General features: G+C 58.5%; 3 protein-coding genes across 3 annotated transcripts; all 3 read right to left on the minus strand.

Moving 5' to 3' along the window:
• Positions 1 to 368: 368 nt before the first annotated feature.
• On the minus strand, positions 369 to 2,492 carry LSCM1_04513 (uncharacterized protein; the record flags this gene model as incomplete). The annotated part of the gene is made up of 1 exon (XM_067322017.1): positions 369 to 2,492. The coding sequence occupies one exon, from the start codon at positions 2,490 to 2,492 to the stop codon at positions 369 to 371; it is 2,124 nt and encodes a 707-aa protein (XP_067177112.1).
• A 1,019-nt stretch (positions 2,493 to 3,511) lies between these two features.
• Positions 3,512 to 4,480, minus strand: LSCM1_04514 (uncharacterized protein; the record flags this gene model as incomplete). Its single annotated transcript, XM_067322018.1, has 1 exon — positions 3,512 to 4,480. One exon carries the CDS (start codon positions 4,478 to 4,480, stop codon positions 3,512 to 3,514), a length of 969 nt encoding a protein of 322 aa, XP_067177113.1.
• A 5,372-nt stretch (positions 4,481 to 9,852) lies between these two features.
• LSCM1_04515 (uncharacterized protein) lies at positions 9,853 to 10,782 on the minus strand (the record flags this gene model as incomplete). The annotated part of the gene is made up of 1 exon (XM_067322019.1): positions 9,853 to 10,782. One exon carries the CDS (start codon positions 10,780 to 10,782, stop codon positions 9,853 to 9,855), a length of 930 nt encoding a protein of 309 aa, XP_067177114.1.
• Positions 10,783 to 14,416: the final 3,634 nt, after the last annotated feature.

Genomic DNA, 14,416 nt, shown 5'->3' on the forward strand with positions numbered 1-14,416 from the left:
GAAAGAGAAAGGGGCTGTGGAGTAGATGGCGAGGGCGGAATGGCACCGTAAGGTGGGAGGGAGGGAGGAGTGCAGTGTGCACAGGTCCGACCGTTTGGAGGCAAAGAGCAAAAAAAAGGAGGAGAGAGAGACAGAAGCGGTGGGAAGGAGAGCTCGGAAATGTACTCCACCTTTGCGTTGATCTCTGGTGGAAATGCTGCCCATGCCGCGATTAGGGGGAGGGGGGAGAGCACCATGAAACGACTTGGAGAGAAGAGGGAGAGTTGCAGCGCAGACTTCTGCGCCGTGTCCTCGGATCAGCAAAGGAAAAGAGGGGAGATGCGTCATCGGTAGTTCGTCAAGTGGCGAGAGCTCAGAAAGCGGTCCGACTACTGCGAAACACTGTCTGCCGGCGCGTCGGCCATTTCCACCAGTTTCGTCGAAAGTAAGCCAATCTGACTCTGCAAGGCCTGACGCGTCTGCTTTGCGTCCGCGCGTTCGGCTTTGATGAGTCGCTGCAGGTGTGCCACGGCGTCCAGCGCGGTCTGCAGAGCGTCCTCTTTCTCGGCCATCTCCACATAGAGGCAATTCATTTGCGTGTAGTAGCTGGCGGCTGCACGGTCGGCAGCTGATAAGGCTGCGAGAAGCTCTTCGAAGTTATCTGCTTGGACGCTGTCATGCACGCTGTCCGCCGCTGGTGATAGAGAGCCTGTGGCCACAGCATCGGAAGGACGCGACATCCACGACGGCGAGACTCGCGATGTCGCAGGGGACGGCATTGGAGGCGTCGATGCGCAGGGCGAGCCTGCATGCACAACTGCATCCGCGTCGACTGCCACCGCTCCCAATGGGGCGTCCATCAGCGGCGACGCTGGCGTCATGGACTGCAGGCACTTGCAAACGCAGTGTAGGGCGTCGCGGATTTCGCTTTTGTTGCAGGTCTCCGCCATATCCACTAAACGGCGGTTGAGCACCTGAACGGATCCGTGTAAGGAGCGCACCGACATACAGCCCTCCCACCAGAACTGTTGCAACGCAAGCAGCGAGGATACATCGATAGGCAGCTGAGTCGCCTCCAACGGCAGGTTCAAGGCAAGGCGCTCCCTCGCCGCGGTCGATGTGGACGCCTCACTCCTTTGGTCACCATCGTTGCGGCAGTGGCCATACGCGGCGGGCGAGCGCTGAACGAGGATGCGCATCGCCCTTAGAGACCCTTCGATCGACGCTAAGGTGGCACAGCCATGCTCTGTAAGCTCCATGACGAATGCGCGGCGCGCAGTCGCCGCCTTTGGTGGCGCAGCAGTGCCCTCACCGTTATCGGCGCTGACTTGTGCAGTTTCGATGGTGTTGGCGTGTTCCTTGAGCTGGAATGAAACGCAGCTCTCCACGAGGAGTGGAAACTGTGTCCGAAGAAGGCTGACCCACTCCAGCACGAGCTGCAAGATCTCGTCCTGAGCCTCGACAACGGCATCCACCGAGACAGAGGTCGGGGACCCATCCCCTACGACGTCCGGTGGGGCCGAGAGATGAAGGTGCAGTTGCTCGACCAAGTGCAAAAGACGGTCCTTCTTGACCGTGTGCGCCTCCAGAAAGATGGAGAGTCGGTCGCGGAGGCACTCGAGGTCCCCCACAGTTGCACGCTCCCGCGACGGCAGCTGTTCCCGAAGCACCACCGCAAGCACCGAGATGCTTCGCAGAAGCGTCGTAAGGGTACAGGCAGCACCCTTCAGTGTGAGAACAACGCGCTCCCGCCACTCTGCTGGTGGCGTGTCCGAAAGAGAGGCGGCCGCGGTATGGGACGGCGGGGCATTGGCAGGCCACCGCACCTCTACGGTGGTACCCGCCACAGAAGATTCCTGCTCTTGCCCTGTTCGGCGCAGCGCGGCTACAAAGAAGTGTCTGCAGAAGTCGCCTAAGGCGCGCTCGGTGAGATAGTCCGAGCGAAGACCGTCGCAGGTAGCGGTGGTGGTTTCCAGCGAGCGGTGCAGCTCTTGCGCCTCTCGATGCAGGCGTGCCAGCTCGCTCTTCAACTTTTCCGCATCCCTGGCGCTGGAGCGCTGCGCGTCTTCAAGTTTCGTCTTGAAGCTGTACGTCTGTCGGTGGAGCTGCTCGTTTTCGCTGATGAGTCGTTCTACATCCTCCGGAGACAAGGTAAGGTGAGCACTGGCTGAGCCGCGTCCGCCCTGCCCGCCACGACTGCTGTTGTCGCTGTTGCCCATGATGGAAGAGAGGCCTTTCAACATGTTGTGGCCGAAAGCGGACCCACTGCTGCGATCTTGCTCTAGCTGCGCCTCGAGCGACTTGACTTTGCGCTGGAGGGCGGCGTTCGCCTGCTGCGCCTCTGCCAACTGCTGCGTTGCGGCGCTCAGCTCCCCCTGCAGCTTCGTCTGACGGGCCTCAGCCTCTAGCTTCTGCTTCGTCACGGTAACGACCGCCTTCTTGAGCAACGAGATTTTCTTCTCGAAGTCGCCGTCGGACGACATCAAGGCAGCCAGCTCCTCTTTGCTAGACATCACTACGCACCGGCCTCTGTGTGTTCATGTGAGGTGAGGGTGCCCGAGGCGCTAGCGGCACGCCTTTTACAAGCGGCTCCGACCCCCACCCCAGAGAGAAGGAGGGGAGTCACGAGGGAAGGGCGAAGGGAGGTGAGGTGCCCGAGATGAGAGGCGCGCAACGCACACGCGAGTTGATGCGATAGGTGCGGGAAAGGAGGGGGGAGGATGGGCGCAGGATGATTGGCACCTACACGGAATGCGAACACAGGAGAAAGGTGAGGAGGCAGTGGCCAGAGCGCCCACTGCGCACGTACAGTGGAAACGGGTGCAGCGCAGAGGAGGAGATCGGCAGAGGCACGAAAGAAACTGCTGCCCAGTGGCTGGCAAAGAGGCAGAGAAGACAGCGGTGAGAGAAGTCCGAAGAGCAGAGGAGGTACAAACGAAAGAGGTGGCCGAAGAGGGCAAAGCACGGCGACATGCGCGCAGAGGGTACCTCTGTGGACGCCGTGGGCATTCTCCTTCCCCGAATCCTTCGCATTGGCAGCAGAACTACGCGGCTTACCGCATCCATAGCTGCGCAAGCTGGGCCACATGACCACAACGATTACTTGCCTTGCGCTGGCCCGATAGTTGCCCACAAAGTTGTGAGGAACCACAAAGTTGTGAGGAACCACTAAGTCGAAGGCGTCTGACAAGGGTGCGGGGCGCCGCTCACCCTTTCCTCCTACTTTTTTCTTTGGGGGGGGTTGCGTGTGTCTATGAAACCTTCGTGACTATGTGGAGGCGCTGAAGAATCTTGCATTCGGGAGTAAAAGGACTCGTGTGGGGGAGCGAGGATTTGGCTGGTAGCACTCCGGCAAGAGCAGCGCTTCGCCACGCTATCGATCCCGCATCGCATCTTCTGTGAAGATACCACGTACGACGAGAGTAGCCTGGCCGCTGGCATCTGCGGAAGTGCAGCAGGCATGCGCCTCCCGTCCTCCGCCTACAAGCACAGGCTCGCACAGTGAGAAAGGGCGAACGGCCTCCCTTTGTGTTCACACCAACCGCACCTGCCCTGACATGACATATGGGCGGAAGTTTTGGTAAGGAGTAAGGAACAATTCACCGGCATTGATTGCACGCGAGGCGTCTTGACCCCCCTCGCCAAGGTTCACCACACCCAAATCTTCGAGAGCCACACCAAACACATACGCCCCAAGCTCAGGCTCCGGCAGTATCTCCAGCCCCTCCGCCTCAGATGGATGGGGAACAAGGTGCTGTAGTGCAGCCGGCATCAATTGCAGGCCCGACTCTATCAACGCTGCGTGCGCGCTTCGCGCCAGTTGATCCGCCACCCATTGCTCTTTGGGCGACAAGTTTTGCCGCTGCGGTACACGCACCGCTGGTAGCGCAGCGGCGGCAGAGGCTGAAGAAGAGGAGAGCGCGGCATTCTCCTCCGAGTGACCCACTTCCGACGGCGACTCAGCTGACTGCGCAGCCACAAGACCCTCGTAGTAGATGGACATGGCGAGGTGCTCGATCTTGCGCAGTCGACAACGCAGCAGCTCAAAAAGAAAAAACTGAACGCGCTGCATCTCCAGCCCCATAATGTCTGAGGGGCGGAATGGCAAGAGAGAGCTTGTGGCTCCCTCGCGCTTCTCCTCTGCCACCATCGCCTCCAGTCGCTCCTGTGCTTGCTGGACGAAGCCGACGACGGCGTCGATGGCGGCCGCGGGGTAGGGCAACACCTCGGGGCTGAAGCGCTCATTTGCAGTCGCTTCCATCAGCATCTGAAGCGCCGCCGCGGAGGGGCTTTGAGTGGCAGCAGCCGCTCCCCCGCGTGATCCCATGGACGCTAGCGAGAAGCCGTCAAGCTCCAGAGTGTTGCTGATGCCACGCGCGGAAGGTACGCCTGAAGAGGCGCCGTCGTCGCTGCCCTGCGAGAGGGGACGTGCTCGCGCGCTACCATCTTGCAGATAAGCCGCAGACTCCGCGGTATCGTTAAGGCTCTCTTCAAAGAACATTACGCTGACCTTCTGCTCCGATGCCAATCACAATCGTATGCGAATCGATTAAGCGCTCGTGGGCAGCTGCGCTCGCTGGCGGAGGGAGGGCGGGGGGAGGGAGGGAGAGTAGGATGGATGCGAGAGTACGCAGGTATCCCCGCCGACTTGTGTGGAGCACCCAAGCGTCTGGTGGTGAAAGACGTGGCAAGGTAGCGAAGCTTCGCTCTGAAAAAACGCCGTCACAGAGCAGCTCAGCCAGAGGGAAGGTAGCGCCGAGAAGGATATGGGACGTGAGGCTGTGGGCAGGGAGGAAGAGAGGGGGTGGAAGAAGCAAGATGAAGCAGAGGTCTTTGCAGCTCGCACCATGTGCAAAGCAAGGGGGCCGCGCAGTGAGGATGAATACGTCAGATAGGCTTCTCGTTGTTTTGCCCGCGTACCACTCAACCAAGGCTAAGCCAATACGTGCAGGCATTCACGCACAGCCTACCTTCCTCAGATGAACGACGGCCAAATCCTGGTCGATCACGGCGAGCTCTCTGTGAAGAGAGGTACGAACACGCAGCTCACTGTGCAGTGGAGGGAGAGGGAGGAGGCGAAGAAGTAGAATGTGCGCGAGTTCGCATGCATGCAGGCACTCGTGTTTCTAAGCGTGAAGGGTTCACCTGTATGCGCGTGTCATCGGTGAAGGAATAGGGAGAGGCACCTCGACGGCGGATCGGTGTAGAACGAAGCTACCAAGGATGACGGAGAGGAGGATGGCCTTTCACGTAGGCGGAAGAGGCAGCCTTTCGTGATCGAGTCCCTGAGGCGGACTCTCCCCCTCCCCTTCGTCGGGGTGAGAAATAAGGTGAAAAAAGAAAAAAGCTGCAGCTTCGCCTCTGCGATTCGTGCACAACGTGGCCCGTTCTCTGCTGTCGTGTTTAGCGTATGATTCCCTTTCACACATCTTACGTGCGTGTGCCTATGATCGTGCACAATTGCGTTTCTTTGCTCCTCTCAGTAGCCCTTGAGACACAAGACGAGCCAGCAAGGGACGGAGTGAGACCTTGGCGAAAAGAAAGGGGCAACGACCATGGCACCGGCATCAGACCTAGGCTCTCAGTCTCGCTGAAGAGATTAGGATAGCAACGACCACGCCATCGCGCGGCCCACGTTGAGAGGGAAGTGCTACACGCCGCCGTCGCCCCACCGGTAGCGGCAGTCCTGTGGGGTGGAAGAGTGTCCTTTCAGACGGTTACGAGGCACATGAGCCCGCCACGCGCACGTGTAGAGCTTCGAAGAGGAAAGCCCATGTGCAGCCCCACGCACTACTCGGCCAGCGGTTCCTTCCTGCTGTGCCACCCTGCGCACACCCGTATTTGCCCGCACAGGTCAGTGGAGCCCCTATGCCGCTTTCATCGCGCCACCTAGACGCCTCTATAGAGAGAAGGAAACGAGGGCAGCCGCAACGCACCACACGAGTGCCTTTCTGTGCGCCCATTCTCTCCGCTTTCGTTTCGTTCACGCTTCCAGGCGAGCAGTGGCCTTATCGCGCGGGCGATGGTAAAGCGACTGTGGCCGTTCGAATTCACGCAGCTCAGCCCACTTCCTCTGTGACAGCCCTGTCAAAGATGAGGAGGTCAGCGAAAACAGCCACAACGGGCACGAAGATGAGAAACGAGTCCCACAACCGAGAACGGAATAGGGAAGCACAGATGGAAGCACATAAACATATTTGCGGACAAAGAAGTGGGTACAGAGGGAAGGATACGCTGAGGAAAACGTCCGTACAGCTGAGCGCATCCCGTCAAGCCGGCGCTGGCGAGTCGCTTGCGCACATGTCACAGCACCGCCACGACTGCGAATCCTTCCTACGTTAGAGAGTCTCAAAAAAGGCACGCCATGACGGTGTTGCCAAGCGCGATTCACAGGTTATGACAAGCGAAACACAAAAGAAAAAAAGAGCCGAGAGGAGCCCTATGCAGCCGGAGGGCGACAGGGGGAAGAGGTGAAAGGGGACAGGAGATCCAAAAAAGCGTAGGGGGCGAGGCAGCAGGGCCAACACTTCAGAGGAGCAGCGGGGCGCTAGGCCTGACAACACAAAGGCGCTCAGGAGGTGGGTTTGAGAAGATAGGCGAAAGAAAAAGGGGGCGGGATGGAAATAGCGTCGCGCCTGCGGTTATCGTGCCAACACGAGAGCCGGCGCTCCCGTCTTCTTGCGCTCCCTCATTTAGTGGCGTGGATGATGATGGCTGCCGCGGTGTATGGGATGCCCCTTTCGCCTCACGTACGCACATGGAGCCAAGCGAGTCGACGATAGAGGAAGAGAGAGAGAGTAAAAGCGGCATGCGAGAAGAGCAACACCAAAATAGAAACATATGAGGCAAAAGAGGAAATGGAAGACAAGACGCGTGTGCGGCTTACTCGCCGTCACAGCCACCCTTAGCTTGCGAACACGTCACGTGCGCACATGAGACGAAACGTGGAAAGAAGAGGGAAAACGAGGACGAGCGGCGGATGGGGGTGGGCCCCTCAAAAGTGTTCCCTGAGAAACGAAGAGAAACAGAAGAAAAGCATGCGAATTTCGGCGCAGTCAAGCCGGTTCGCCCATACACACACAAGACAATCGCGCGCCCACGACGCTTGGAGGGGTGCGCAGGGGTGCGCGCAGCCCCAGATACTGTCACGACAGCGGCACACAATGAAAAGGAGGAAGGCACACGCAGCGAGCCCTCTGCGCGGAGCACCCGCTGACGAATCAACACTGAGCAGTGTCGCTCTCGCCGATGGCGCCGTTCCCTCCCTACGATGTACGCCAAGCAGTGTACAATGGCTTGTAGCCAAGGCTATTCCTTTTCGCTATCATATCATCCAAGTGCGTCTGCACCTCTTTGCGCAGCCCCATCGAGAGCGACAGCGCATCTTCCTCGCAAGGGTTGTAGTCACACCTGCCTACGTACGTGTAGATGTCCGCAGGAAACCCGGGAAGCCCCTTGAAAGATGGCGGCCACACCTCATGGTTGCCATAGACGACAAGGTAGTACAGGGGCATGTTGTGCTTCAAGACCGTGTTCAGGCTGCCGAGTCGGAAGTCCCTAAGCACCTCTGGCGTGCGGTTCATTACGCCCTCAGGGAAGAAGCAAAGGTTCTTGCCCTTCTTCACCCACTCCTCCACGTCCGCGGCGACCCTCATCTGCTTCTCCTTGCCCACGGAAAGGGAGGCGCTGTTCTCGTCCGAGAAGAACACCGGGAAGTACGCGGCGCACCGCAGCGTGTACCCAAACAGCGGGAGGCGCAGCAGTGAGCTCTTCAAGAAGGTGCGGCCGCTCCACAAGAGAGAATAAGGGGCGATAAACATGAAAAAGAGAGAGTCGAAAAAGCTGCAATGGCAAGAGCAGATGACGCCCCGCTGCATGGCGCTGTAGGGCAGCGATCCGGGCATCCGCACGATCCGCACGTGCGGGACGTTGGTAGCGAACCATACCTTGAAGGTGGCATGCTTGCAGAGGCGAGAGAGAGCCTGCGCGGTCGAGGCGGAAACGATGTGCAGTTTATAAGCGAGAAAGGAGATGATGCGGCAGCCGATGTGAGTGCCAACGACGGCAATAGTGAGATGTAGCGTAAATCAAAAACGCATAAGCGACACAGGAAGCATGCGCCGTTGAAGCAGCCAAAGTACGCACCCGTAGACGGCCAAGACGGCGAAAAGAAAGAGCAGCATTAGATGAAGTCGCCTGTCTGGGCACTTAGATGTCAGCGCGCACGTGGATGATCACAGCAAGGATGAAAGGTGACAAGGACAAGTGGGAAGGGAGGGGACAGCACTGAGAAACTATTGTGGGCGAAAAGTAGGGAGTTGGTCGTTGACCAGTTCCACCCGCGAATCCGCGAGAAAGGGAGAGCCGTCAACGTGTCTGGAGAAGGAAATGCAGGAGGCGAGAGGGAGCGAAGAAGCCTGGACGGTCGTGAGCGGGCGTGCGCGCCTGCAGTGAGAAAGAGATGCACTCCTCTGTACGGAAGCTGCAGCGTGCCTTCCGGCGCCTGGAAGAGCCCTGCCACTCCGCCACGCATACGTGCGGCGGTCCAGCAGAGACTAGGGCGGCGAAGGTGGAAAGCAACAAGACCGAGGAGAAGAGAGGCGGCGAAAAGGGAGACGATGGAGCTAGCGAGTCGGACGAAGCAAGCGGCATATCCCTGCCCTCTCTCAACAAGAGAGAAAAAGCGCCTCAACCCATACGCGTCCATAAGCCTTCACAGTGAGGCATCCACAAGAAATGGAGGAGATACATGGCGATATGTTTTTTCTCCCCTTTTCCTCTTCTGGTCACAAATAAGAAAAAAGCAATCGAAACCTGAAGGGTGCGCGTGTGCGAGAGAGAGAGACGTTGTGGGGAGAAAAAGAGATGCAAGGGGGCCTCTTCGTGTAGCCCCCTTCCCCACTTCTCACCATCTATGGCTGGCCTTTCCTCACAGATGCTGTCAGTTGCTCACATGCGCGCACACAGACACACATACACCAGCGATGCTGAAGATGGTGACGACACGAACACGGAAAGGAGAAAAAAAAGAGGGGGGTTTGTAGCATTGGCGATTGGCCGCGCTTCTGAACGCTCGTAAGAGCGTCATCGGCGCCGTGCTCATGGCACTCTTGGAAAACCTGCTGCACAGACCCTCCCTCCCTCTTTCCTGATGTGCCGTGGCGGTTGCCACGCGCACACGACCACTACGTAGGATGGGTATGCGAAAGGAAGGAGTGAGAATAGCGATAAATACGGAGGGGGATGAGGAAGGAGGAAAAGGAGCACTGCGAGCACGGGTTGCGTCGGCCATGATGGCGAAACATGAGACGAACCCGATGGGAAAACGGGGGTCGAAGAGGCGAGCCCCGCCAAAGAGAAGGGGGGATAGAAAGCTGCACACGCACGTAGCGCGGAAAAAGAGAGAGAGGGAGAAAGAAGGACGGCGCAGAGGTGCTGTCTCAGTAGCGGGAGAGTGGGCGCGCGGGGGATGAGAGAGACACGCGGCGCGGCTTCGTCCCGGTGTAGGGAAGAGTCACTCGATTTACGACTCGAAATCGCGCTTAACAACAACTGCCGGCCGCTCCATCCTACCGCAGATGCCTGTGCATGCGCTTGGCTACAATGGGGAGCGCTTTCATCCCTCACCCCTCCCCAACCGTTTCCTGGTGCGCTTTATCTCCAGTCGAGGGTGCACATACGCCCCACCCCCTTTCCGACGGTCGGCGCCCAACACCTGAGGACGGATGCGCATGCGTGTTCCCCTGTGCTAGAGAGTACCACGAAACGGCGCTCGCCTACCACAGCAAATCGTTGTGAACGGCTCGCGTAGGTGCTCTTACCGCCGCCTTGGGCAATGCGCTGTCCCTGCACGGTCCTATGCGCACCCCCATGCTACCCCTGAGCTTCGGAGGCGGGCGTTTTCCACCACGGCTGATACCCTCGTTCCCGCCGCAGCGCCAACATCTCATTGATGCGTTTCTGCATCTCCTCGCGCAGTCCCCTTGCGAGCGCCAGCGCATCCAGCTTGTCAGGGTCGTACTCGTACTTGCCCATGTACACGTACACGTCCGCCGGGTATCCCGGCAGGCCCTTCAGAAAGGGCGACCATACCTCGTGGTTGCCGTAGGTGACGCAATAGTAGAGCGCCAACTTGTGCTGTAAGATCGTCTTGAAGCTGCCGAGCCGGAAGTCCCTGAGCACCTCTGGCGTCCGGTTCATCACGCCTTCCGGGAAAAAGGAGAGAGAGCCGCCTTTGCTAAGGAATTCCTCAACCTCGACCGCCACGGCCGCCTGCTTGTCCTTGTTCACCGAGAAGGTGTTCACGTCTTCGGAGCTGAAGTGGACAAGAAAGTGGCCGCATGCAACCATCACAGTTCCGAAGAGAGGCATCCTGCGCAGGCTCGCCTTAGCAAACGTTTTTGCCTTATAGATGTAGCGGTATGGGACGTACCACAGGTACAGCATGGTGTCGAAGAAACTTGTGTGACACACGCACAGATCGTGCTGCTCTGTAATGGAGGAAAACGAAATCGAGCCAGGCAAATACTCCACCCGAATGTGAGGACTGTTGAAGCGCAGCCAGTAGCCAAACGTCGTGGCGCACACACACCGCGCCAGCGACTGCGACGTTGCAGCGTCCAACAGGTGTGCCCTCTTTAGCCAGATGAGTATCACACAGGAAAACCAGCTGATGATGACGCACAGCACCATGTGGGACGTGTACCACACCCGCATCGCAAGGAGAGGGATCCTGCGCGCACGCAGTAGGTGAAGAAAAGAGCCATAAAGGGCCGCAAAGATGGCCCACCACAGCAGGCGCATTCTTTCGCGCGGCAGTCGTGAAGGGTCTAATCGCTAGCCAGCACAAAACGAAAGGGGAGTGGAGAGCGCTGCCAGGCGCAAACGCAGGCGCGAGATGGCACGGAGCCTTGGCTTTCTTTGGTAGTAGGGGGAGGATGGTGAGCCCACTTTTGAAGGGATCCACGGGAAAAGCGCTGTGGAATCTAGAGAGAATGCGGAGCGCCATGGCGACCGCACATGTAGAGGGGATATCCACGGGTGTGGTTGGGTGAAAAGGGAAAGAGTGACAAAGGGCATGGACGCGCAGCTGACGGCGCCCGGTGAAAGAGCGGTCGCAGTCGAGGAAAGCTCCTAGGGTGACACACTGGAAGACGCAGTAGCAGCGTTCAGTGCGGATTCAGCGACACAGAGAGTGAGAAAAGAAAGGTATAGGAAGGCTCCATGTCAGGTGAGCGAGCCCCACGCTATGCTCGCGGGCCGCACGCCTTCGTCGCCCTTTCTTCGATTTGAGGTCTTTGTATTACGGCTACTCTTCACCTGCTTTCCTGCGGCAGCCGCCCCCACACGTGCATAAGCAACGCCCGTTTCTCACAACCTTCGTTGTTCCATGCGTACAGCTGTCTCCCTAAGCGACGAGGAGGGCGCGGCGGCGCTGCGGCCATCCTACCCCACCCTCTCTCCTGCCCGCCGGCTCTCCCTCTTTTCTACAACGGAGATGAGCTCGAGTGGCATACAGAAGAGAAGACGTGCGGGCAAACGGCACAGAAAGGGGCGAAGAGCGATGGCACCCGGGCGGTGATCCATCCCCACCTGCGATCCGCCTACACGCTCGCCGGCATCGCGGACTCGCTGCATCCAACCTCGTGTAGTCAGCTGCCGAGCAGCATGCGCGGTCTTTCCACCTCGGGCCTTTCCCGTGCAGCCTGTGAGCGTGTGTAGATGCGCATCCGGCTGCATCGGCTTTTCCTCACAGGGGCCATTGTGCTGCCTCCTCGGCTCGTCCCAGGTCCAAAATGTCCCCGATGTGGAAAGGAGACATGCTTCAGCGCGTTTTTTAAGCCTTGTAAAGGACCTTCGCACACACACGGCATAGGGTATCGACGACAAGAGCAGCGAGCAAGACAACGAGTTACTGCAACAGCCTGTACGCATAGGCGAACTCACTTCAGTCCCCCCGCGCAGAGACATACAGCGATGGCGAAAAAGCCTTAATGTGTGGGCGACTACAAGCAAGAAAACGGTAAACAAAGAGCAAAGAGACCAACGAGACTCTTTTACTCCACATCACCTTCCCCTCTCTACACGGCGTACAAGAACCTCGGTGAGGCTCCGTTGCGCCCCTCCCCGCCCCCGGCCTCCCGCTGGCCCACCGCGCCCCCGTGCCGCCAAGCTGCCGTAGGGGCACGCGCGGCTGCAGTGCCATCGGCTCCGCCACCCCAGCACGGCCTCCGCCTCCAGCTCCACGCACCGCCCGCCGTGCAGGCTCCCCCCTTCCCCAAATGCACACACCGCTAGGCAGAGCGAGGGCCGCGAGAGAGAAAATGAGAGAGAGACACAAGGTCGGGCCACGCTGGCACCCTGCACATCATGCGGATGCCGCACGTGTGCTGGCTGCCGCGGGTGGCTCCGACGCAACACCATGCAGGGATCGAGCGCAGCCGTCCGCTGCGGTGAATCGCGCGGGCCTTCGCCACGCTGGGCGCGCTGCACACCCTATCAGCACCAGAAGCGACTCACGGCATGGGGCGGGGTGGAAATCAGAGGGGAGCGGAGCTGCTAGGCCTCTCCCCGCACGCAGAGGCTGGGGCGCCGCGCCCCTCCCCCCCGGCTCCTCAGAGATGAGGCCCGCGAAATGATGTGGAATCCCATTGACAGGGATACTGGAGAAAGAGATAGCATCAAATATTCAAGGAAAAGGGAGAGGCACACCGCGGAAGCCTGCAGAGACGCAGCGCGCAGAGGCAGGTGTGCTCCAATGTGGGAGGGAAAGAGAGAGGATCGGGGAAAAGTCGGAGGAAGAAGGGGCGAGAAGGAGGAGGAGGAGGCGATAGGGGCGCACAACCGGCAGAGGGAAGGAAATGCTGCGAAAATAAAAGCAGGAGGGCGGGGCCAGTCGTGGAGGCGCAGAGCATTACCCCGAAACAAAACATAAAGCAGCATGCGTAAGTAAACCGCATGCATGTGTGTATGCGCGTATGCTTTAGCGAGCAGCACCGGGGTGAGGGGGTGTAAGGGAGGAGCCCGTGGCAGAGAGAAGAGGGATTGGAGAGGGAGGGGGGAAGGGCGACGCCGAGAAGACCAAAAAATGGAAAAAAAAACAAAAGAACAGAAGGGCGAGCTCGGCAAGCGTGACATACACACACACACAAAGTAAAACCGAAATGATACATAAAGAGACCAAAGAGGGAGGAAGAGGGAGCCGAATGATGTGCGAAAGTAGAAGTGAGGAATATGGGCAACCACAACCGACACTAAGAAGGCAAAACAGGTGGGGGAGAAGGGGAAGAAGGAAAAGAGGCGACACAACAGGCGCAGTACGCACACACACACACGCTCGCATAGCAGTACTGATGCCCGCACGAAGCACCACCCGAACTGTCACGGCAAGCGAGTCAACACAGAGAAGTAGAGAGAAAGAAACGATACAGAAAAACAGAGTGCGTGAAGGAAAGAAAGCGGGCGAAGGAGGGAAAGGGACGTTTCGAGGCATCACGCGTGTGAACTCAGTGACCAAGAAGAGCGCAGAAAAGCAAAGATACGAAAGACACCCCCACGAGGATGAGGAATAGAAGTGTGCTGAGAGCAATAGCGGTGGTATCCATGCACAGTGATCATCGAGAGCAAAAGTGGGCAGGTAGAGGCAGAGCGAGGTAGAAAGAAAGGTATATAGGGGGTGGGTTCAGGGAAGGGCAGGCACCAGTGCAATGATCCGAGCAGGAAAAGTTCAAGCGACATGGCAACGTGAGGTGGCCCGGATGCAGGAGATATTGTCGTCATGGGACAGGAAAGAAAAAAAAGAGGGGAAAACAGCCGAGCGGAGAGGTACGAGCCGGCAGGAATGGGATCCGACCCATGCGTGCGAGGTGTGAGCCAAGTTTCCGCATGTACTGAGGGTTGCACTCGCCACATCTCCTTTGGGCGCTTCAGACGCACGCGGGCGGTGCATGCGCTCGCCTCCGGCCGCAGCCCCTCTCCCTCCCCCAAGATCCAATCACGCGCATGCTCTTCTACCATAGCCCGATAGGCAGCTCAATACACGCAGACGTTGCACGCTGCGACGCTGTCCCACAGCCGCGGCTCATGTCAGCACCAAAAGACCCAGAGAAGAATTGAAGAAAGAAATGTATCGATATGGATGTATAACGGAGGAAGCTCAGTCCACTAAGACAGTGAAAAGCACAAGAGCAAGGGCACACGTACAAATAATGGAGAGAGACGGTGAAAAAAAGAAGCGTGGCCCAAAGAAGAAAAAAAAGACAGAGCGACGAGGGAGGAGTCAAGAGGGGGTGCAGAGGGGCTCACACAGAGGAACATATGCAGGTGCAATCTTCTCAGATGGGGGTAGAAGGTAGCGAGAAGGGCAAAGGGAGCTTGAGTCACGAGAACAGGAGACTTCTCGACTCCCCCCCAAGCCCCATCCTTTTACTTTCTTTTC

The sequence above is a fragment of the Leishmania martiniquensis genome, chromosome 29 (genome assembly GCF_017916325.1).
Source record: "Leishmania martiniquensis isolate LSCM1 chromosome 29, whole genome shotgun sequence".
Taxonomy (NCBI): Eukaryota; Euglenozoa; class Kinetoplastea; order Trypanosomatida; family Trypanosomatidae; genus Leishmania; species Leishmania martiniquensis.